The sequence below is a fragment of the Mastomys coucha genome, unplaced genomic scaffold (genome assembly GCF_008632895.1).
Source record: "Mastomys coucha isolate ucsf_1 unplaced genomic scaffold, UCSF_Mcou_1 pScaffold20, whole genome shotgun sequence".
Lineage (NCBI taxonomy): Eukaryota > Metazoa > Chordata > Mammalia > Rodentia > Muridae > Mastomys > Mastomys coucha.
The window spans coordinates 2,294,978-2,315,957 of NW_022196903.1; the positions used below are offsets into that span (position 1 = coordinate 2,294,978).

The following is a 20,980-nucleotide window of genomic DNA, read 5'->3' on the forward strand; positions in this document are numbered from 1 at the left end:
AAAAAAAAAAAAGAAAAAAAAAGAAAATGTTGCCTCATTTCCTAGTTAAGAACTTTCATGAATACAGTTGAAAGATATATAGAAACAATATATATGCTCAAAATCCTGTGTCTAGGTAGGTAGAGATGAAATAGTTGTTTGTTGAAGAAATAGATTCTTTCTAGGTACATAAAACTCACGTAGTCCTGAAGATGACCCAATACTGGTTTCCATGATGTGCTTGCAAATTTCACAGGCAAAGGCTTTCATTGCAATTCACACGTCCTGCCATGAGGAGGTGATAGAGAGTGATAGAAAGATTGGACTGAAAGTAGACCAAACGTTGTCCACTCGGAAAGCCTTTTTCCTCCCTTGGATATTTTCTTTATTTACATTTCAAATGTTTTCCTCTTTCCAGGTGTCCCCTTTGGAAACATCCTATCCCATCCTCCCTTCCCCTGCCTCTATGAGGGTGCTCCTCCACCCACCCACTCCTATCCTCCCACCCTGACATTTCTCTACACTGGGACACTGAACACCCTCAGGCCCTTGGGCCTCTCCTCCTACTGATATCCAACAAGGTAATCTTCTGCCACATATGTGGCCAGCACCATGGGTCCCTCTGTGTGTATTCTTTGATTGGTGGTCCAGTCTCCTGGAGCTCTGGAGGGTCTGGCCTGTTGACACTGGTGTTCCCTCCATGGGACTGCAAACCCCCTCAGCTCCTTCAGTCCCTTTCCAACTCCTCCATCGGGGACCTCTAAGCTTAGTCCAATGGTTAGTTTCAAGCTTCCTCCTCTGTATTTGTTAGGCTCTGGCAAAGCATCTCAGGAGACAGCCATATGAGACTTCTATCAGCAAGCACTTCCCGGCATCCACAATAGTATCCAGGTTTGGTGACTGTATATGGGATGGATCCCCAGGTGGGGCAGTTTCTGTATGGTTGTTTCTTCAGTCTTTGCTCCACAATTTGCCTCCACATTTCCTACTGTGAGTATTTTGTTCACCCTTTTAAAAAGTACTGAAGCATCCACACTTTGGTCTTCCTACGTTTTAGGCTTCATATGGTCAGTGAATTGAATATTGGATATTCCAAACTTTTGGGCTAATACCATTTATCAGTGAGTACATATCGTGTGTGTTCTTTTGTGACTCAGTCACCTCACTCAGAATAATATTCTCAAGTTCCATCCATTTGCCTATGAATTTCATGAAGTCATTGTTTTTAATGGCTGAGTAGTACTCCATATGTATTTGTACCACATTTTCTGTATCCATTCCTCTGCTGAGGGACATCTGGGTGGTTTCCAGCTTCTAGAAATTATAAACATGGCTGCTGTGAACATAGTGGAGCATATGTCCTTGTTATATGTAGGAGCATGTTCTGGGTATAGGCCCAGGAGTGATATAGCTGGTTCTTCAGGTATTACCATGCCCATTTTTCTGAGGAACTACCAGACTGGTTTCCAGAGTGGTTGTACCAGCTTGAAATCCCACCAGCAATGGAGGTGTGCTCCTCTTTCTCCACATCTTTACCAGCATATGATGCCACCTGAGTTTTTGGCCTTAGCCATTCTGACTGGTGTGAGGTAGAATCTCAGGGTCATTTTGATTTTCATTTTCCTGATGACTAAGGATGTTGAACATTTCTTTAGGTGCTTCTCAGCCACTAAGTATTCATCAGTTGAGAATTCTTTTTTTAATAGAGTTATTACCATTTTTTAATAGAGTTATTTGGTTCTCTGGAGTCTAACTTTTTGAGTTCTTTGTATATATTGGATATTAGCCCTCTAATGGATGAAGGTTTGGTAAAGATCTTTTACCAATCTGTTGGTTGCCATTTTGTCCTATTGACAGTGTCCTTTGCCTTACAGAAACTTTGCAATTTTATGAGGTCCCCTTTGTCAATTCTTGATCTTAGAGCATACGCCATTGGTGTTCTTCCCCACTTTCTCTTCTGTTAAGTTCAGTGTATCTGGTTTTATGTGGAGGTCTTTGATCCACATGGAACTGAGCTTTGTACAAAGATATAAGAGTGGATCAATTTGTATTATTCTACATGTTGACTGCCAGTTGAACCAGCACAATTTGTTGAAAATGCTGTCTTTTTTCCACTGGTTAGTTTTAACTCCTTTGTCAAAGGTCAAGTGACCATAGAATGTGAGTTCATTTCTGAATCTTCAATTCTATTCCATTGATCTACCTACCTGTCACTGTACCAGTACCATGCAGTTTTTTTCACAATTGCTCTGTAGTACAGCTTGAGGTCAGGGATGGTGATTCCCTCAGAATTTATTTTATTGTTGAGAATAGTTTTCACTATCTCAGTTTTGTTGTTGTTGTTGTTGTTATTCCAGATGAATTTGCAAATTGCTCTTTCTAACTCTGTGAAGAATTGAGTTGGAATTTTGATGGAGATTGCATTGAATCTGTAGATTGTTTTTGGCCAGATGGCCATTTTTACTATATTAATCCTGCCAATCTGTAAGCATGGGAGGTCTTTCCATATTCTGATATCCTCATTGATTTCTTTCTTCAGAGACTTGAAGTCTTGTCAAACAGATCTTTCACTTCCTTGGTTAGAGTCACACCAAGAATTTTTGGGGTCACTTAAGTATACTATCATATCATCTTGCAAAGACTGATATTTTGACTTCTCCCTTTCCAGTTTGTATCCCTTTGAACTCCTTTTGTTGTCTGATTGCTCTGGCTAGGACTTCTAGTACTATATTGAGTAGGTAGGGATAGAGTGCCTTGTCTACTCCCTGATTTTGGTGGGATTGCTTCAAGTTTCTCTCCAATTAATTTGATATTGGCAACTGGTTTGCTGCATACTGGTTTTACTATGTTTAGGTATGGCCCTTGAATTTCTGATCTTTCCAAGACTTTTTTCATGAAGGGGTGTTGGATTTTCTCAAAGGCTTTCTCAGCATCTAATGAGATGATTATATGGTTTTTCTCTTTGAGCTTGTTTATATAGTGGATTACGTTGATGGATTTCAGTATATTGAACCATCCTTGCATCCCTGGGATGAGGCCTACTTGATCATGATTGATGACCGTTTTTGATGTGTTCTTGGATTCACTTTGTGAGAATTTTATTGAGTATTTTTCATTGATGTTCTTAATGGAAACTGGTCTGAAGTTCTCTTTCTTTGTTCAGTCTTTGCGTGGTTTAGTTATCAGAGTAATTGTGGCTTCATAGAACAAATTGGGTAGAGTACCTTCTGTTTCTATTTGGTGGAATAGTTTTAGGAGTATTGGTATTAGGTCTTCTTTGAAGGTCTGATAGAACTCTGCACTAAACCCATCTGATCCTGGGCTTTCTTTGATTGAGAGACTATTAATGACTGTTTCTATTTCTTTAGGAGATATGAGACTGTTTAGATTATTTATCTGATCCTGATTTAAGTTTGGTACCTAGTACCTGTCTAGAAAATTGTCTATTTCAATCCAGATTTTCCAGTTTCGTTGAGTATAGGCTTTTGTAGTAGGATCTGATGATTTTTTTGGATTTTCTCAGTTTCTGTTGTTATGTCTCCCTTTTTGTTTCTGATTTTGTTAATTAGTATATTCTCTCTCTGCCCTCTAGTTAGTCTGGCTAAGGGTTTAACTATTTTGTTGATTTTCTCAAAGAACCAGCTCCTGATTTGGTTGATTCTTGTATAGTTCTTTTTGCTCCCACTTGGTTTATTTCAGCCCTGAGTTTGATTATTTCCTGCCATCTACTACTCTTGGGTGTATTTGCTTCTTTTTGTTCTAAAGCTTTCAGGTATGCTTTCAAGCTGCTAGTATAATCTCTCCAGTTTATTTTTGGTGGCACTCAGAGCTATGAGTTTTCCTCTTAGGACTGCTTTCATTGTGTCCCATAAGTTTGAGTATGTTGTGGCTTCATTTTCAATAACTCTAAAAAGTCTTTAATTTCTTTCTTTATTTCTTCCTTGACCAAGTTATCATTGAGTAGAATGTTGTTCAGCTTCCACATGTATGTGAGCTTTGTATTGTTTATGTTGTTATTAAAGACCAGCCAGTGGTGATCTGATAGTATGCATGGAATTATTTCAATCTTCTTGTATCTGTTGAGGCCTCTTTTGTGACCAATTATATGGTCAGTTTTGGAGAAGGTACCATGAGGTGCTGAGATGGTATATTCTTTTGTTTTAGGATAAAAATTTCTACCAATATCTGTTAAATCCATTTGGTTCACAAGTTCTGTTAGTTTCACTGTGTCTTTGCTTAGTTTATGTTTCCATGATCTGTCCATTGATGAGAGTGGGGTGTTGAAGTCTCCCACTATTACTGTGTATAGTGCAATGTGTGCTTTGAGCTTTAGTAAAGTTTCTTTTATGAATGTGGGTGTCCTTGCATTAGGAACATAGATGGTCAGAATAGAGGGTTCTTCTCGGTAAAATTTTCCTTTGGTGAGCATGATGTGTCCTTATCATTTTTGATAGCTTTAGGTTGAATGTTGATTTTATTTGATATTTGAATGGCTATTCTACCTTGTTTCTTGGGACCACTTGCTTGGAGAATTGTTTTCCAGCCTTTTACTCTGAGGTAGTATCTGTCTTTGTCACTGAGGTGGGTTTACTGTATGCAGCAAAAATTTGCGTCCTGTTTACATACCCAGTCTGTTAGTCTATTTCTTTTTATTGGGGAATTGAGTCCATTGATTTTAAGAGATATTAAGGAAAAAAGATTGTTGCTTCCTGTTATTTTTGTTATTAGTGATAGAATTATGGCTTTTGTGGCTATCTTTGGTTTGTTAAAAAAAGATTATTTTCTTGCTTTTTCTAGGGTATAGTTTCCTTCTTTGTGTTGGAGTTTTCCATTTATTATCCTTTGACGGGCTGTATTTGTGGAGAGATATTGTGTAAATTAGGTTTTGTCATAGAATATCTTGGTTTCTCCATCTATAATTATTGAGAGTTTTGCTGGGTATAGTAGCCTGGGCTGACATTTGTGTTCTCTTAGGGTCTGTATGACGTCTGCCCAGGATCTTCTGGCTTTCATAGTCTCTGATGAGAAGTCTGGTGTAATTCTAATAGGTCTGTCTTCATATGTTACTTGACATTTTTCCTTACTGCTTTTGATATTCTTTCTTTGTTTTATGCATTTGGTGTTTTGATTATTATGTGATGGGAGGAATTTCTTTTCTGGTCCAATCTATTTGAAGTTCTGTAGGCTTTTTGTATGTTCATGGGCATCTCTTTCTTTAGGTTAGGGAAGTTTTCTTCTACAACTTTGTTGAAGATATTTACTGGCCCTTTAAGTTGAAGGTCGACACTCTCTTCTATACCTATCATCCTGAGGTTTGGTTTTCTCATTGTATCCTGGATTTCCTGGATGTTTTGAGTTAGGATCTTTTTGCATTTTTCATTTTCTTTGGTTATTGTGTCAATGTTTTCTATGGTATCTTCTGTATCTGAGATTCTCTCTTCTATTTCTTGTATTCTGTTGGTGATGCTTCCATCTATGGCACCTGATCTCTTTCCTAGGTTTTCTATCTCTAGAGTTGTCTCCATTTCTGATTTCTTTATTGATTCTATTTCCATTTTTTACATCCTGGATGATTTTGTTCAATTCCTTCACCTGTTTATTGTGTTTTCCTATAATTCTTTAATGGATTTTTGTGTTACTTCTTTTAGGGATTGTACCTGTTTACCTGTGTTCTCTTGTAATTCTTTAAGGAATTTTTGTGTTTCCTATTTAAGAGCTTCTACCTGTTTACAAATGTTCTCCTGTCTTTCTTTAAGGGAGTTATTTATGTCCTTCTTAAAATCCTCTATCAGCATCATGAGATGTGATTTTAAATCCACATCTTACTTTTCTGGTGTGTTGGGGTATCCAGGACTTGCTGTGTTGGGAGAACTGGGTTCTGATGATACCAAGTAGTCTTGGTTTCTGTTGGTAAGATTCTTACACTTGCCTCTCAACATCTAGTTATCTCTGGTGTTAGATGTTCTTGCTGTCTGTGGCTGGAGTTTGTTCCTCCTGTGTAAGCCTTGTAAGCCTGTGTCAGCACTCCTGGGAGACCAGCTCTCTCCTGGCAGAACTTGTATACAGAGGGCTCTGGAACTGCCCAAACTCTGGGTGCAGATGACAAACCAGAAAGATCCTGTCTCAGCTGCTCCACTGTTCTTGTGCCCCGTGTGCTCCTCTCTGCCCTGCTCCAGACAGTTACTGGAGAGAAAGTGGCTATCTCACTTCCAAGCCTGGGAGTGAAAGCACTCTTGGGAGAACAGGTCTTTCCTTGGGGAAACTGTGCACAGTGGGCTGTGGATCAGCCTCAGCTCAGGGGTGCAGATGGCGGGTGGGAAGCTATTTCTTTTTTTCATTTGAAACAGCAACTGAGAGACTATGAATCTGGGAATTCAAAAGTTCCACAAACCAAAATGATTTAGAAATATTGGAAAAAAAATGTGCACTTAAAACATAATACATAGAACAATAGTTAGAGAAAATGAGGCCCTTGAGGAAAAGTTCTCATAGAACCAAATATGAATTTTTTTCTCACTTGGCTACGTCAGGGAAGGGCCAAGATGTCTTTCCAGGGGTGGGGAAGGGGTGCTCAGTAGTAAAGCTCCTGCCTGGAAAGGGAAACAGACACATGGCATGTGGAGGCCCTGGTCTGGGGAGATATTTTTCTAAAAAGTCCATTCTTGAGCTTGTTTGTAGGAGAGTACAGCCATCTATAATGTTTTGCTGATGATAAAATCTGAGCTATTAAGCACACAATAAAATTGAGGGGGAGCATTGATCTGCCACAACCATGAACTTGAGAGTTCTACAACACCTGGAGAGTTTTATGAAGACATTGGCATTGACAGTCTTCAGTTTGGATTCTTGTACACTCCATAATGAAGTGTGTCAACAGTTGGGAGAGTTTGCAAAACTCAATATTCCCCACTTATTGATTTTTCCCCAAATAACAACTATATGACATTAGAACATCACACATCGCTAAAAGATTCATTCAAAGTGCAAGGCAGGTCTGTGGACTTGAGTGTAACAGAAATTCAGTGCCCACAATGTTCATTGGTTGGTGCGATTTATATGCATATTGCAGCAAACTTTCAGGGAACTGTGCTAGATGTTGACTTTTGGTGCAAAACCAAAGAAAGCCCACAATTGCCTGAAGAGCTACTTGAGTCCTTCTTTCTCCAACTGCATATCTATGGGAGGCCAGGTTTTCTTTGTACACTTCAACTAAAATACTACGTCACAGCAGACTGCACAGAAGCAGCTAGGAAAAATCCACCTGATTTCTATTTAGATATTTAAAAGGTATCTGAAAAATGTAAAGAGTTCCACTCTTTAATTTTTTGTCTTAGGAGACAATATTTTTAAAATAAAAATGTTGCATTTATTGTTCTACAATTATTAAGCATATTTCCATGTTATTAGCTTTAATATTTAACATGGTTCATGTTAATAGATATGATCCAAATAAACACAAGCTGTTAAGATACTTCATATTTTATAAGGCAATTTTTATAAGGAGGGTCTTAAGTAGGTACATTGAAGAAACTATTTGAAAACTTATCTTGTACAGTATTACTAGATAATATTATAGTATTACTATAGCTAGAAAGGTAGCTCACTTGATAAAGAACTTGCCTTGGAGACCTGAGGTCAGTTTCCTGAATCTGCACTGAAAAATACCACAACCAACAAGAGGCTGGGCATGGTGACATATTCCTGTAATCCCAGAGCTCAAGTGGTAGAGACAGACAGATCCCTGGGGCTCCCTGCCTAGCCAGCCTAGCATACTTGGTTAAGTCCAGGCTGGTAGATAGACTCAGTCTCTGAAAAGAGGTAGGCAGTACCTAAGGAATGACCATAGAGATTATCCTGTGGCCTCCATATCCACGTGTGCATACACACACTCAGTTTTGGAAAGCATGCTGGGGATTTAGCTCCATGGTAGAGTACTTGCCTCTCATGTGCAAGGCTCTGAGACACTTGTTCAATGCTCTAACAACTTCAAAAAATATTAAACAACCTTTGTTAATCTTTTTAAACCCACTTCTATCTGAAATATCTGTTTGGTTTGGTTTGTTTTACTGTGAGATGTGGCTGCTTAAATGGGTTAATGTTTGTGGTTGGTATCATTGCTTGGTTTCCCATCTGAATATACTGAGCTGTACTTCATGAGAAGGCAGGCAGGTGCAACAAGCCTGGCAATTATCAGATTCCATACACATACCCTGTGGCAGATGGAAAGTCCAATACCTGATAGTGAAGAGTTGAGGAGAGCAATTGTTTTCAGGCGGGAAACGATAACTTAAGGCTGTGTGGTTTTTTTTTTTTTTCAATGCATCTGGCAATAGCTAAGCATGACTTAAACCTTATAGAATTCCAACCTTAAGCTTAAAAATACATTCTCTTATGCCAGCATTAGAAATGGAATCTCCAGCTGCCGCCAGCTGAGACAGCCAAAGGAAATAGAGATCCTGTATTGTTCAGAAGCTCAGCCTTGGGAGGGGCTGTTACTGGGCAGCTGTGTAAACTAAACTAATCCTGTGGCTTCTCCTACAGACTCTTGGTTCTAAGTGGGAATGAGCCATAGGGATATGAACAAATGGGAGCATAGAGGTGCTGGGTCATATTCCTGCAGGTTGAAGGTTTGCGTTTCCCCGTGGGTATGGGTGGGTATAAGAACAGTGCAGGTGATGGCATGGGAGCTTGGGGAGTCGTGACCTGGACTGTGCTTTCCTCCCTTCCTTGAACTTTATCTTTTTCTTTAACTTTCTCATTTCCTCTTTCCCTCTTCTCCTATTCTGTCCTCTGTGAAAACTCACACTCTTTGGGGGCAAATGGTTGGTATGTAGTAGGATATCTGTCTAGTTTGTTGCATGATTCTTAGGTTCACAGAGGAATTGATTAAGTCATTACATTTAATGCATTTAACTTTTAAGATAGAGTTTCCTTGGTGTCACACCTCTCACCAACTCCTTTGCTTCTCCTTCATTTGTAAGTTCTTCTAGGTGGAGCTCTTTCTGTCCTGCCCTCCCCTCCCTAATTGGCTTAGATTTTGAAGTACATGGATTGACATGCCTGGCTCTTGAGCTTCTGATATTAGATCAGTAGTGTGCTATGACTGTAAGGTGTATATCTGTTCTTCTGGCAGTGACCGTTGGAATCTCTGAATGATGAAGTAGAGTGGAACTGGGGGTGTGAGCTAGGATTCACATAAAAATTAATACTCTTAGTAATTGATAAAAATACAAATAAAAAGAAGTGGATGTCTTAGCTTGAGGGACTGTCACTGTGATCAAACACCATGACCAAAGTAAATGGGAGCAGAGGGTCTATTTGGCTTATACTTCCTGACATCAGTGTTCATCATCAGAGGAATTCAGCACAGGAACCTGGAAGCAGAAGTTGATGCAAAAGCCATGGAGGGGTCCTGCTTGCTGGCTTGCTCATCATGGTTTGCTCAGCCTGCTTTCTTACAGGACCCAGGACCATCAGCCCAGGGATGGCACCATCCACCATATGAGCTGGGCTCTCCCCCATCAATAACTAATTTTAAAAATTCCTCTGTAAGTTTGCCTACTGCCCGATCTTGTGGAGGCATTTTCTTAATTGAGTCTCCCTCCTTTCAAATGACTTTAGCTTGTGTCAAGTTGACATAAACTATCCAGGACAGGGGTGGAGGTGAAGGAGTGTTGGCAGAAGAGAAACAAATTCCTGTGAATTTGCTTACGTTGGTGCATTAATTGAGTTGGTGCAGTTAATTAATTAATTAAGTGGTGCAAGGCATGGCAGTTTGCCTTGACCTTAAACAAACAGAAGCCAAAGTGACCAAACCTGGGTTCATACCACCAGTGAGTGGAACTGAGGTTATATATGTGTATGTGAATGTGTATATATATATATACATATATATATGTGTGTGTGTGTATATTTATATATATATATATGTATGTGTGTATATATACATATATATTTACACACATATATACATATATATTTATACACACACATATATATGTATATATATAGTATACATACACACACACACACACACACACACATATATATATATATATATATATATATATATATATATATATATAAAACTATCATGATACTTAACATGGGGCAGGAGCTCAAGAATAGACCAGGGAACAAAACAGGCATCAGAGACAGTTGGAATCTGAAAACCATCGAATTTGTTGGTGATTGGTGTTTGGAATCCAGACCACATTGAGTAGATAATTTGAACTTTAAACTATCTGTTTTGGAATCAGTGTCAATAGGTAGAGGAAGAAACAGAAAAGGCGAGGTGGGCTTGTGTTCCATTATATCAAAACTGGAAGGTCTTGTCGTGTGAAAAGGGATGTGGGAAGCTGTGGAATTATGGGAAGGATGCATCTGGCAATAGACACAAGGGAAAGGAATACAGCATGAAAGACACTGGGGTAAAATGAGGTGAGAGAATGGAACTCTGCTATGGCGAGCAGAGCAGGCACGGGGGTGGCATGCATCGACCGATCTTAGAATGGATGGAATTGAGTATAATTCAGCTGCACTTGGCCCTATGCCCAGTGGAGGCAAGCCGTGAATTGGATAATGGGTGAGAGGATATGCTATGATTAGACAGGGAAAAGCCTGTCCCCAGAGATGTGTATGATGTGTCTTCCCGACCAGTTGCCATCCATAAGTGGAAAAGACAAGCTTTTCAAGTGTGTGAAGTGAGCATTAGTTAGCATGGGTGACTCCAATTTCTATTTTCTGGACTAAGAGTGTCAGAATCACCATGGGACTATTTAACTCGAATACCTCAAGTTTGTGTCCTGGCCTACCATGAAATGCTCTGTTTGATGTACCGGGAGATACCGAGGGAGGGGCTTACAAGGCCCCTCGGAAGTCCTGTGGAAATCAGTACTGATGCTGCATTTAAGCCACTGTGTAAGGAAGGCATCGCATTCTGTGTGAAATTCCATTCATTTTCCAAACCCTTTATGAGGCACTCTACTGAGGTTTCTTATTCCCCTGGGGGTCAATGCTAAGTGTCTAGCTTGGAATGGATCCAAAAATCGATACACAGGCCCTCTATAGTTGAATCCTTCCACAGGCTCCCCTACACTTAAAAAGATGAGCTTTCACACTTGTCTCCTTAATTCACTTTCTTTTTCAGTCTCTTCAGTGCTTTTTGGGTTGTCTTAATAGTCTTAGTTCTATGGCTTAGAATACTATCATTAGTAATTAGTGCCATCAGACATACCTGTCTGCCTGCCTGCTCTGGGCTGCTTTCTTTTCCTTGTATCTTGCTCAGAAGACAAGCTAATTCTTCTTGTGGTTGAGCATTGCAGCTGTGGCGGCTTGCATATGACTGAACCTGTCTGTAGTCAGTGATGGATTGTGAATGAGCTCATGGGGTGTCCTATCCATCCACATTGGGTTGTTGGTTACTCGTGGATTCTAAAGGAGGGACAGTCCATTTCTTCTTCTGCTGTGTGTACTGGTGACCCCATCAGATACCACTGGAGAACGGCAAATTCTTGGTCACACAGACGAATCCAGTTAAAATCAGTAGGTCATAAAACAAAGCAAAAAGGCTTGATATGTCAGGAGGAGGAAGAGTTGCTAACACAGGGTGGGAGAGAAGTAAGAGAAGATGGTGGATGAGAGTAATTAGAATGTATTATATATGCATATGTGTGTGTATGCGTTGTATGTATACAAGGAATTGTTAAAGAAGGAAATTAATTAAAAAGTGTTAGAACCAATATAGGATGTTTTTGGAATGTGATTTGTCCCAGATGATGGAAATACGTAACTAAAGTGGGCCAGGTGATTTTGACTGGGAAGAACATAGGAAATAGTTGGGGAGAGATAAAGAAAGGGTAAAACTGAATGCTGTACAATTTTCCTCCATCTGCTTTCAGCTGAGGCCAACAAGGCTATTGCTGAAACAGTGATTTTAATATTTAAGGATTATACTTTGATCACAGAAAAATTTCAGCTGCATCGATTCCAATAGATTAGTCTCCACTGGCTAAGAGCATGAGATCTTTTCAGACAGCTTTTATAAGTAACACCATCATTTTTTCCCCTGCCAGATGTCTCACATCTTGGGACTGAATAGTGTTAGCCACCAGTATTTTATTTAACTTTTGTTCATTCTGTCACTTTTCAAACAAACTAAGAAAGAAAAGAGTAAAGATCAAAACAGTTAACCGTTTAGATCCGTGGTCCACCACACCAACCATCAGGTAGAGCTAGTGTGAACAGGCTCCCTTGAGCAGGTACTTCCTCTTTAACTCTCCTCCTCAGGCTCAGATTTTAAGTCCTCTGCAGGTGAAGAGCTTCAAGCTTTATTCCAGAGCTTCAGCCCCTGGACTCCCTTTTGATATTTTGTTGTGCGGCTGTGATTGATCAATCTGTCCATTGATGCCCAAATGTCAGTATGCTCAAAGGTATCTGGTTGATGTGCACAGAGTAAACTTTTCTATTGGCCATTTCCCCTTTGGTCTTCTCCTTCCATTATTTTTGGTCTTTTCCCTCGATTATCTGAGCCATCTTCTTCACTCTCTCGAAGCTAAATTGTTGTAGAATATGTCTCCTTTCCTTCCATATCCCTCCGTCCCCCCTTGAAGCCACTCTCTGGCTATGCAGGACACAAGCTCAACTGCTGACTCTGATTCCACTTTGGAGAATCGGAGCGATTCTGGTGCAGTCTCCCTGCAGCTTGCCTAATTTCCAGTGTCTGTTCCTATTGTCATACAGGCAGGGACAAGCAGAGGGTTGAGCAACTTTAATGTTAACTTTGTCCCCTTCCCTTTTTTGTTTTTTCAGGACAGTGTTTTATGTGTAGCCCTGGCTGTCCTGGAACTCACTCTGTAGACCAGGCTGGCCTTGAACTCAGAAATCCACTTGCCTCTGCCTTCGAAATGCTGGAATAAAGGTGAGCACCAACACTGCCCATCTCCCCTTCCCTTTCAGAAAGCTAGTGTGATTGGCCATCTCCTACTTCTATCAAATAGAAGTCATTTTTTTTCCCGATCCTCTCAGGCTTCACCTCTATGCACATACACACTGCAACTGAACTTTATAGTTCTTTGTCTGGATTCCTCAATTCTCTTATACACACCCTCTGGGATTCTCATTTTTCTGCATCTCCATCTTTGCACATTCTAATCCTCCTCATTTGTGAGTTTCTGATATTGTAGGGTATCCAGTTCACGTTCTACTGACTTTACTGTTCACACTGTGGTCTGTTCTCTCAGATCTTTGCTATTTATTCATTTATTTTGGTGTGTATTTCTTTGAGGTTAAACTTCAGGGTTTGGATGTGTGTTATGGATCATAGTCCATGAAAGCTTGAATTTAGTTTCCACCACACAGTGGCTGGACAGCCTTCATTTCAATGGGTTTCCTTCTTGCTTGTTTCCAGAATGGAAGAGTATATGATCACTGGTAACTAATAACATTTGTCTCCAAATTTCTTGTATTGGAAAATGCTTTGGTCCCATTATCATAACCACTGCCATGAAGACATTAAGGTTAAGCCTTGGGGCTGGAGAGATATCTTAGCACTGAAGATATTGGCTGCTATCACAGAGGACCCAGGTTCAAGTCCCAGTTACCCACATGGTTCACAAGCACTTGAAACTCTAGATCCAGAGAACCTAACACCCTCTTTTAACTTCTGTAGACTCAATGAGTGCATGTGGTACACATACATACATGCTGGCAAAACAATCATACACATAAAATATGTGTTTTTTTTAAGTGATAAAATTAAACCTCATTTGGATGAATTTCCCTCAGAATTCAACACAGGGTTAGCTCCTATTTCTTGTGTACATCAACGCCCTTTACTTTGAGTGAGGTCAGAACCAAAATAAGAATATTGCACTCAGTATGCAAATGAACGTTTATAGAAATAGTGTTATTTGGGAGATGAAATTAAATGTGACAGATGGGGAGGAGTTTTGAGGAAAAAAAAAAGATTAGCATGTTGGGTCTCCAGCAGCTGTCTTCTGAGGGGCAAAATGAAGTTTGCCTAAGCTCCAGTAGGACTGTTTATCCAGTCCATAGAAATCTAAGCGGGGCACACTCTGGGGTTCCTGACAGCCTATTTTCTTTGTGCAGCTTGGAGATGAATTGCTCCATTAGCATCTAAACTCAAAGCCATCATGAGACTTCTTTTTCAACCTTCTCTCCTTTTGTTTATCTGTGAAGAAACTTGTACAGAAAAATGAGTTGCTCCCCTGAAAGTCAGTTGATATTCTTTTTCAACCCAGATGACAACACAGAATTTCTTTAGTCACTTATGGATACAGAATAGGAAAAGAAACACGCTATGCTAGAGCAGAGCTAAGTTCTTTTTTCTGATTCTTAAACACAGACTAACTAATACATCCTATTCTTGCCCCAAAGTCACGTTTGCGAGCTGCATTTCTTTTTGAGTGATTTTTGTAATGATAATACAAATAAGATTACTTCGGTAGTCTCTTACTTTCTTTCTCTCCTTTTCTCCAGGGAAGCAAACATGTCTGACAAGAGCGACCTAAAAGCTGAACTGGAGCGCAAAAAGCAGCGCTTAGCACAGATAAGAGAGGAGAAGAAACGGAAGGAAGAGGAGAGGAAAAAGAAAGAGGTGAGCCTGGAATCGGGGTTGCTGTCGGGTAAAAGGATCCCTGGGCTCTGAGGAACAAATTACAAGAACAAGCAGGAACCATTTGAGAATTTCCTTGAAATTTGAAATAAATGTGTGAGCATATCTACACACTCTGAAGAGGAAGTTCGTTTCTACTGGGTAAGTGCTGTCAGGCATGACCTAAGCAGTGGAGAGTGCATGGCTCAAAAGTTCGCAAGCCTAGGTTCACTCTAGATTTGAATAGAACTCTGGAGGCAGTCTGTGATCCCCTCTGCTGGTGGCTGATCTTTAACACTTCTGGGATTTCTTCTCCTACCCTTACACTGGGAACAATGACTGGCACTTCTAAGAGCAGGATGTCCTTTCTCCCACTGCCTGAACCTAGGATATAGTTTATACTTGTGTGAGTTTTAACAGAAAAAAAAAACTTTCTCTGAACTAATTTCCATGTACTTATTTTGTAAGAAACTACCAGTACAGTTATTTTAGAAGACAAAATAGAAAACAGGGCCAGTGGATTTCAGTTTATTCCTACGCATTGTGCTTTTCCCCTGTTCAATAAAAATCCTTGACCCGGGTAAGTGGGTTATGGTAGGAAGGCGGATGGATAGTGTAGACTAGCGTCAGCTGCTATGGCATTAGAGGGTCTTAGAGACCTTCTGCTGTGGCCTGTCTTCATGTCACCTAACAGCAAGGACCCAGACTCAGGACAGCCTTTCTCCTGGTAAACTCAGGGCTCACAGACTCTTGATCCCAAGTTCAAAGCCTGTCTGTCATATGTCGTCTTCTCCAATCTCAATCCAAGAAGTGATTTATTCTTTTGTTCTCCAATTTGCTGTGACAGTTTAGAAATGGTGCATTTGATGAACAAAAACCAGATGGCAAAGATATTTGTCAATAGTTTTCTAGAAAGAAATCTTTGTACAGTGTGATAACCCTGCATTAAGAGAAACCAGAACTTCTCCCCACACAGGATTTTTTTTTTTTTCAGAAAAAAAAAGTGCACTTTGGTGCCTCGTGATCTAAATAGATGCTGCTTCATTCCTCAAGTTTGAGAGTAAAATAGAAGATTTACAATGTTTATTATTTTCCAACAAAGAAAGGCATAATTGCAGTTACAGTTTAGCCTTCTGGCTTCTCCCACCTCTCCGTGCCTTACACTTTGATTGACGTGATAGCGTGTTTGTCCTTGATATTCTGCATAATGGTTTTCCCTGCAAGATCTTTGCTGTTATATATGCAGGTTGTGGGTGAAATAGAGGTGAGGACTGACACGGATGGCTATTCATTTGTATGGGAAGACCAAAAAAAGCATGAGGTAATTATGTTTCCCTTCTCTCAAACGTCAACAGTCACTGTACCTTTAAAGCACCTGCTATTCCTTGCTAATAATAGGTTTCCTTTTAAACTGACATTCTATCACCCAAATTGAATTTCATGGAATTATTAGGAAGGATGATGTGATATAAGAAATCTGACTCCAAATTAGGCTGTCTGTTCCATCTTTTTTATTTTATACGTTTTGAGAGAATCGTGGGCCAACAAGCAGATCGAGGCTAGCCTGCCTATATTTATTTATTTATTTATTTATTTATTTATTTATTTATTTATTTATTATTGTTAGCAGTAGTAGTACATGAAGCAGTTTTGCAAAGTAAAGGGATCACTTTCTGCCCAGAGAAGACTGCTCCAGGAGGCAGGGAGTGCCTCTGGTCTCCACATGCTTCTAGAATCCAAGCTACAGACAGTCTTACTCTCTTCACTCCTTTACTGACATCATAGCTCAAAGTCACAAGGGCAATTAAGAGTCCTCTACTCTGATCTTTAGTTCTGTTCAGAAGGTTCAAGTAATCATGGCTCAGTTTTGGGTTGCCCTGGCTACATTGTATTTAAAGCCTGCCTTGGCTTTAAATATCCTCTTTGCACAATCTCTCATTCTTCAGGAAGCTCTTTCCTTTGTATCATTTAAATATGTGTGTGCTACAATCAATGTATGGGGCTCCTTCACTCCTTCACTCCTTCACTCCTTCACTCCTTCACTCCTTCACTCCTTCACTCCTTCCACCACATGGTCCTAGTAATCGAACTTAAGACAACCAGGCAACTTATAGAAGGGTTTATTTGGGGCTTACATTTCCAGAGAGATAAGAAACCATCACCATCATGGCAGGCGGGGCGGGAACAGGGTAACAGGAAAAGGTGATAGCTTTCAAGCTCATAGCTCAGCAAGATGTCAGCTTGGGTTGGTGGAGCCTTTTGAAACCTTAAAGCCCACCTTCAGTGACATACTTGCTCCAGCAAGACCCTTATGCCTCCCCAAAGAGTGTCATCATCTGAGGAGCAAGTATTCAGGCCTGACTGTATGGATGACATCTCATTAAAACCACTCTCCCCATGAAGCCATTCCACAAGTCCCTGTTTAAATATCCTTTGCAGACAATCTGGCTCCTTTTGTTTTGAGCAGCCAGTGTCATCAGATGGTATTAAGCCTGCTTGCATACTTTTGCATTGTACGCAGCTCAGAAATTTGGTTCTTCCCTTTATAGAATGGCCTTTAGTGTAGGCCTCTGGGAACTTTTTTTTTTTTGTCTTCTTGACAGAGTTCTGTATAGATTCCAAAAGCTAGTAGAGAGAAATGGGTCAGTGAATCCTAATAACCCTTCTCATTGTTGTGACCAAGTAACTGACAAAGGCAACTTAAGGAAGAAGGGATTGTTTGGTTCAGTTCAAGGGATAAAGCCAAAGACCCCCTCACCTAGGGATCCATCCCATCTGCAGACACCAACCCTCCACACTATTGCTGATGCCAAGAAGCACTTGATGACAGGCCCTTGATATGACTGTTTCCTGAGAGGTTCTACCAGCACCCAACCAATACAGATTCAGATACTCATAGCCAATCATCAGACTGAGCCCAGGGACCCCAATGGAAGAACTAGGGGAAGAACTGAAGGAGCTCAAGCGGATTGCAACCACATAGGAAGAACAATATCAACTAACTGGACCACCCAGAGGTCCCAGGGACTAAACCACCAACCAAAGAGTATACATGGAAGCAGCCATTGCTCCAGATACATATGTAGTAAAGGATGGCCTTATCTGACATCAGTGGGAAGGAAGGCTCTTGGTCTTGTGGAGGCTTGATGCCCTAGTATAGAGGGATGCTAGAGCGGTGAGGTGGGCATGGGTGAGTGGGTGGAGGAGCACCCTCATAGAGGCAAAGGGGAGGGAGAAGAGGGGAGGATGGGATGGAGGTTTATGGAGGGGTAACCAGGAAGGGGGATATCATTTGAAGTGTAGATAAATAAAATGATTAATAACAATAAATAAATAAAATAAAATATGGATACATTTTTAAAAAAGGAATAAAGACTTTCCAGGTGGGAAAGACATGGTAGCAAATGCTGCTTTCATTGTGGTGACAAGAACATGAGACATTTCTTGTTACACTATAGCCACACGTAGGCAGAGAGAGATGAATGGTGGTACCCCATGTGTGTTCTCCTTTTTTTTCAGCTTGGAACACCAGCCCATCACGGGATAGTGCTGCACACATTGGGCACAGGTTTTTTTCTCTCTGGACACACCCTCACTGACAGGCCTCTGTGTCTCCTTAGGTGATTATAAGTTCCATGAAGATGCCAATCAAGATTAACCACCACAGTGAGAAACAGTTCTTACTATGCATCTAAGGCACTGAAGGGGCCCACAAAATAGATGCATACACATTCTTTGATCAGGATGGGGTCTTAGAATCCAAGAACCCTCATGAGGTTATGATACCTTTAATGGTTTTTTATTTCTAAAATATGTGTGTGTCTTGTGTGTGTGTCTGTGTGTGTGTGTCTCTGTGTATGCGTGTGTGTGTGAGTGTGTGTGTGTGTGTGTGTAAGTACATTTGAGAGCAGCTCCTTATAGACACCACTGCTATAGAATCACCCCTGGCACCTGAGTTGGAAGTGTTTGTGAGCCATTGGATGTGGGTCCTGGGTACAAAAGTTGGCTCCTCTGAAAATTCAGTACTCTTATCTGCTGAGTCATCCCTCCAGCCCAGAGGTTACACTATTTTATATAGGAAAGAAATACACAACTTTTTTTTTTTCATTTTTTTTCGAGACAGGGTATCTCTGTATAGCCCTGGCTGTTCTGGAACTCACTCTGAAGACCATACTGGCCTCGAACTCAGAAATCCACCTGCCTCTGTCTCCTAAGTGCTGGGATTAAAGGTGTGCACCACCACTGCCCGGCTACAACTAATTTATTTTCAATCTTTTTCAAAGGAGGAAATAAGCTCCATGTACAAAAGACTGGCCCTCTTTTGTCTCTAGCTTTATGAAGGAGCCTTTGGCCAGCTACTTTCTTCTAACTTAGATCCTTGGCATCAATCCATTCCTACAGGTTGCAAAGATCTTCATGGTGTGGAGAAGTATAACAAAACTCTTCTCTTTCCCTCTTCTTTTCTCTCTAAACCACATTCCAGCCAAAATAACCTACAGTTTAAATATCCTATAGGTGATATCCTTGAGACCAAAAATATTTCCTGCTTTGGATTTTATTTTTCAGGTGTGGAAATGTCTACACATGCACAAGTTGGAAATGTGTTGAGAAATCTAAGTTTATACATGAAATTCATTTGCCTCATAAACACTTTATATACATAGGCTAGAGACATTTTATAAAATGTTTAAAATAATCTTTTTCAAAGACAAAATTTCATGGTATGGCATTCTGCATTCTGGAATCACGTTGACATTCAGAACCTTTGAGATATTAGAATTTTTTGGATTTCAGCCTGGGGATGCTCAATTTGTGTGTACACATTCCTCTATGGACCACACTCTCTTGATGGCAAGTTTACTCTATTTCTCTGAGGTTGTTCTCACCTGCTCATTAATTATGTACACCCACACATCTTTCTCTTTTCATCCCTGATGTTCCTCACTATGGAAAGCTACCTCTGACCCATCTAAATACAGGAATGTACAGGGGTAGGAGTCTACATGGTTTCTTATCTTTATTTTGTGTCTAACACATGTTTTTCCACATAGTATGTGCCCAACTAAAATAGACATGAAAGCTCTTTGAGGCAGGTACTGAACATGTTGGTCTTGGCATTATAATACCATGAAGAGTTCCATCCTGCAGATTCCTGTGGATCTCTAACCTCAAGGTTATGCAGTTCTTGCACCGACTACCACCATTCCTGATGCTTGAGCTAAGATGTTCTGATTTTGTATTGTCTGAATGGACAAAAATTGACATTTTATTAACTTTATTTAGGCCCATATTTTAAATGAAACAAATAGATCTAGAATAAAAAAGGAACAAAGTTCCCTTTGGTGCAAACCTGGGTGGCTTCCTATGATGATGGAGAGGGAAATAGGGCCACCCGGGGTGATTATCCCCAACAGTGGAGAAAATTGCACAGGGAAAACTCACTTTCCACTCCCTTGGATGCCAGTTGCTTTCTTGGCTGCGGTATTATGGTTGAAATTTGATTTAAAAATAAATATAGTGGCCAGCATTCAAGAGACTGGCCCAATTTTATGAAAACTTGGCTTCAGTGCAGTGAGGTGAATTTAATGGGGGGTACCCTGAAGATTTTTACTCTGACCTTGATCTTGGGCTGAATTGCTAGAAACAGGGACAATTGAGGCTTTCTACCCTGTCTTCACCTGTTCTCTAATGAATGTGGAACTGTCTTTGAAAAAAGATTGACAATGGTCAGCTGGCAAACTTTCTTTCTTTGATTATCGTCTCTGGACCTCAGCTGTGATAATGCCTCACAAACAAAAATATCGCTTGCTAGGAAAGGTAACTTTTGGGTTTTTAATTACTAATAATGCTAACTCAGTTCACTGTGAGTCATTAAAACATGGCAGGACTCTGTAGTTCATACAGGAGAGAATCCTAAGGTTTATCTTCAGGCCACTAACCTCAGTCTCTTTGAAGAGATTATATTTTGTTTTGTTTAATGTGCTGAGTGATAACTGGCTTGCTTCTGTTAAGCTCTGGTTATCTAACTGCACAGTTTTTCTGGTCAGCTTTGGGCATTGATAGCTATTCTAAGCTTTTGTAGGCCTAGATAAAGTTACTCTCAATGTGTTCCAGTTTGTCGATTTGTTTCTTAAGAATTGAAAAAGCCAAAAATAGAACTGGTGGGATGACCAGGCACAAAAGCACTTGACCCTCAAGCCAGACAACCAGAGGACAATCTCTGGAAGCCACCTAGAAACCAAGCTGTGGTACCCTGGAGCACACAGCATCAAGAAACTATAAGAGAAACCCTGCCTCAACAAGGTAAAAGGAGAAAACTGTCTTCCAAAAGTTGCATTCTGCCTCTGCACTCAAACTGTGTGATATGCAGGCATACCCCCAATCAAA

The 20,980-nt window shown here is 40.3% G+C and overlaps 1 protein-coding gene across 4 annotated transcripts in view; it reads left to right on the forward strand.

Moving 5' to 3' along the window:
• Dync1i1 (dynein cytoplasmic 1 intermediate chain 1) overlaps window positions 1-20,980 on the forward strand; it is a 299,060-nt gene that overhangs the window by 21,803 nt on the left and 256,277 nt on the right. For 2 of the 4 annotated variants that reach the window (XM_031381127.1, XM_031381128.1), the window contains exons 2-3: window positions 14,479-14,596; window positions 15,840-15,914. In XM_031381127.1, coding sequence (XP_031236987.1) covers window positions 14,489-14,596; window positions 15,840-15,914 — 183 coding nt within the window. In that variant the 5' untranslated portion in view covers window positions 14,479-14,488. The remainder of the gene's footprint in view (window positions 1-14,478; window positions 14,597-15,839; window positions 15,915-20,980) is intronic. The other 2 variants (XM_031381129.1, XM_031381130.1) reach the window with 1 other exon arrangement.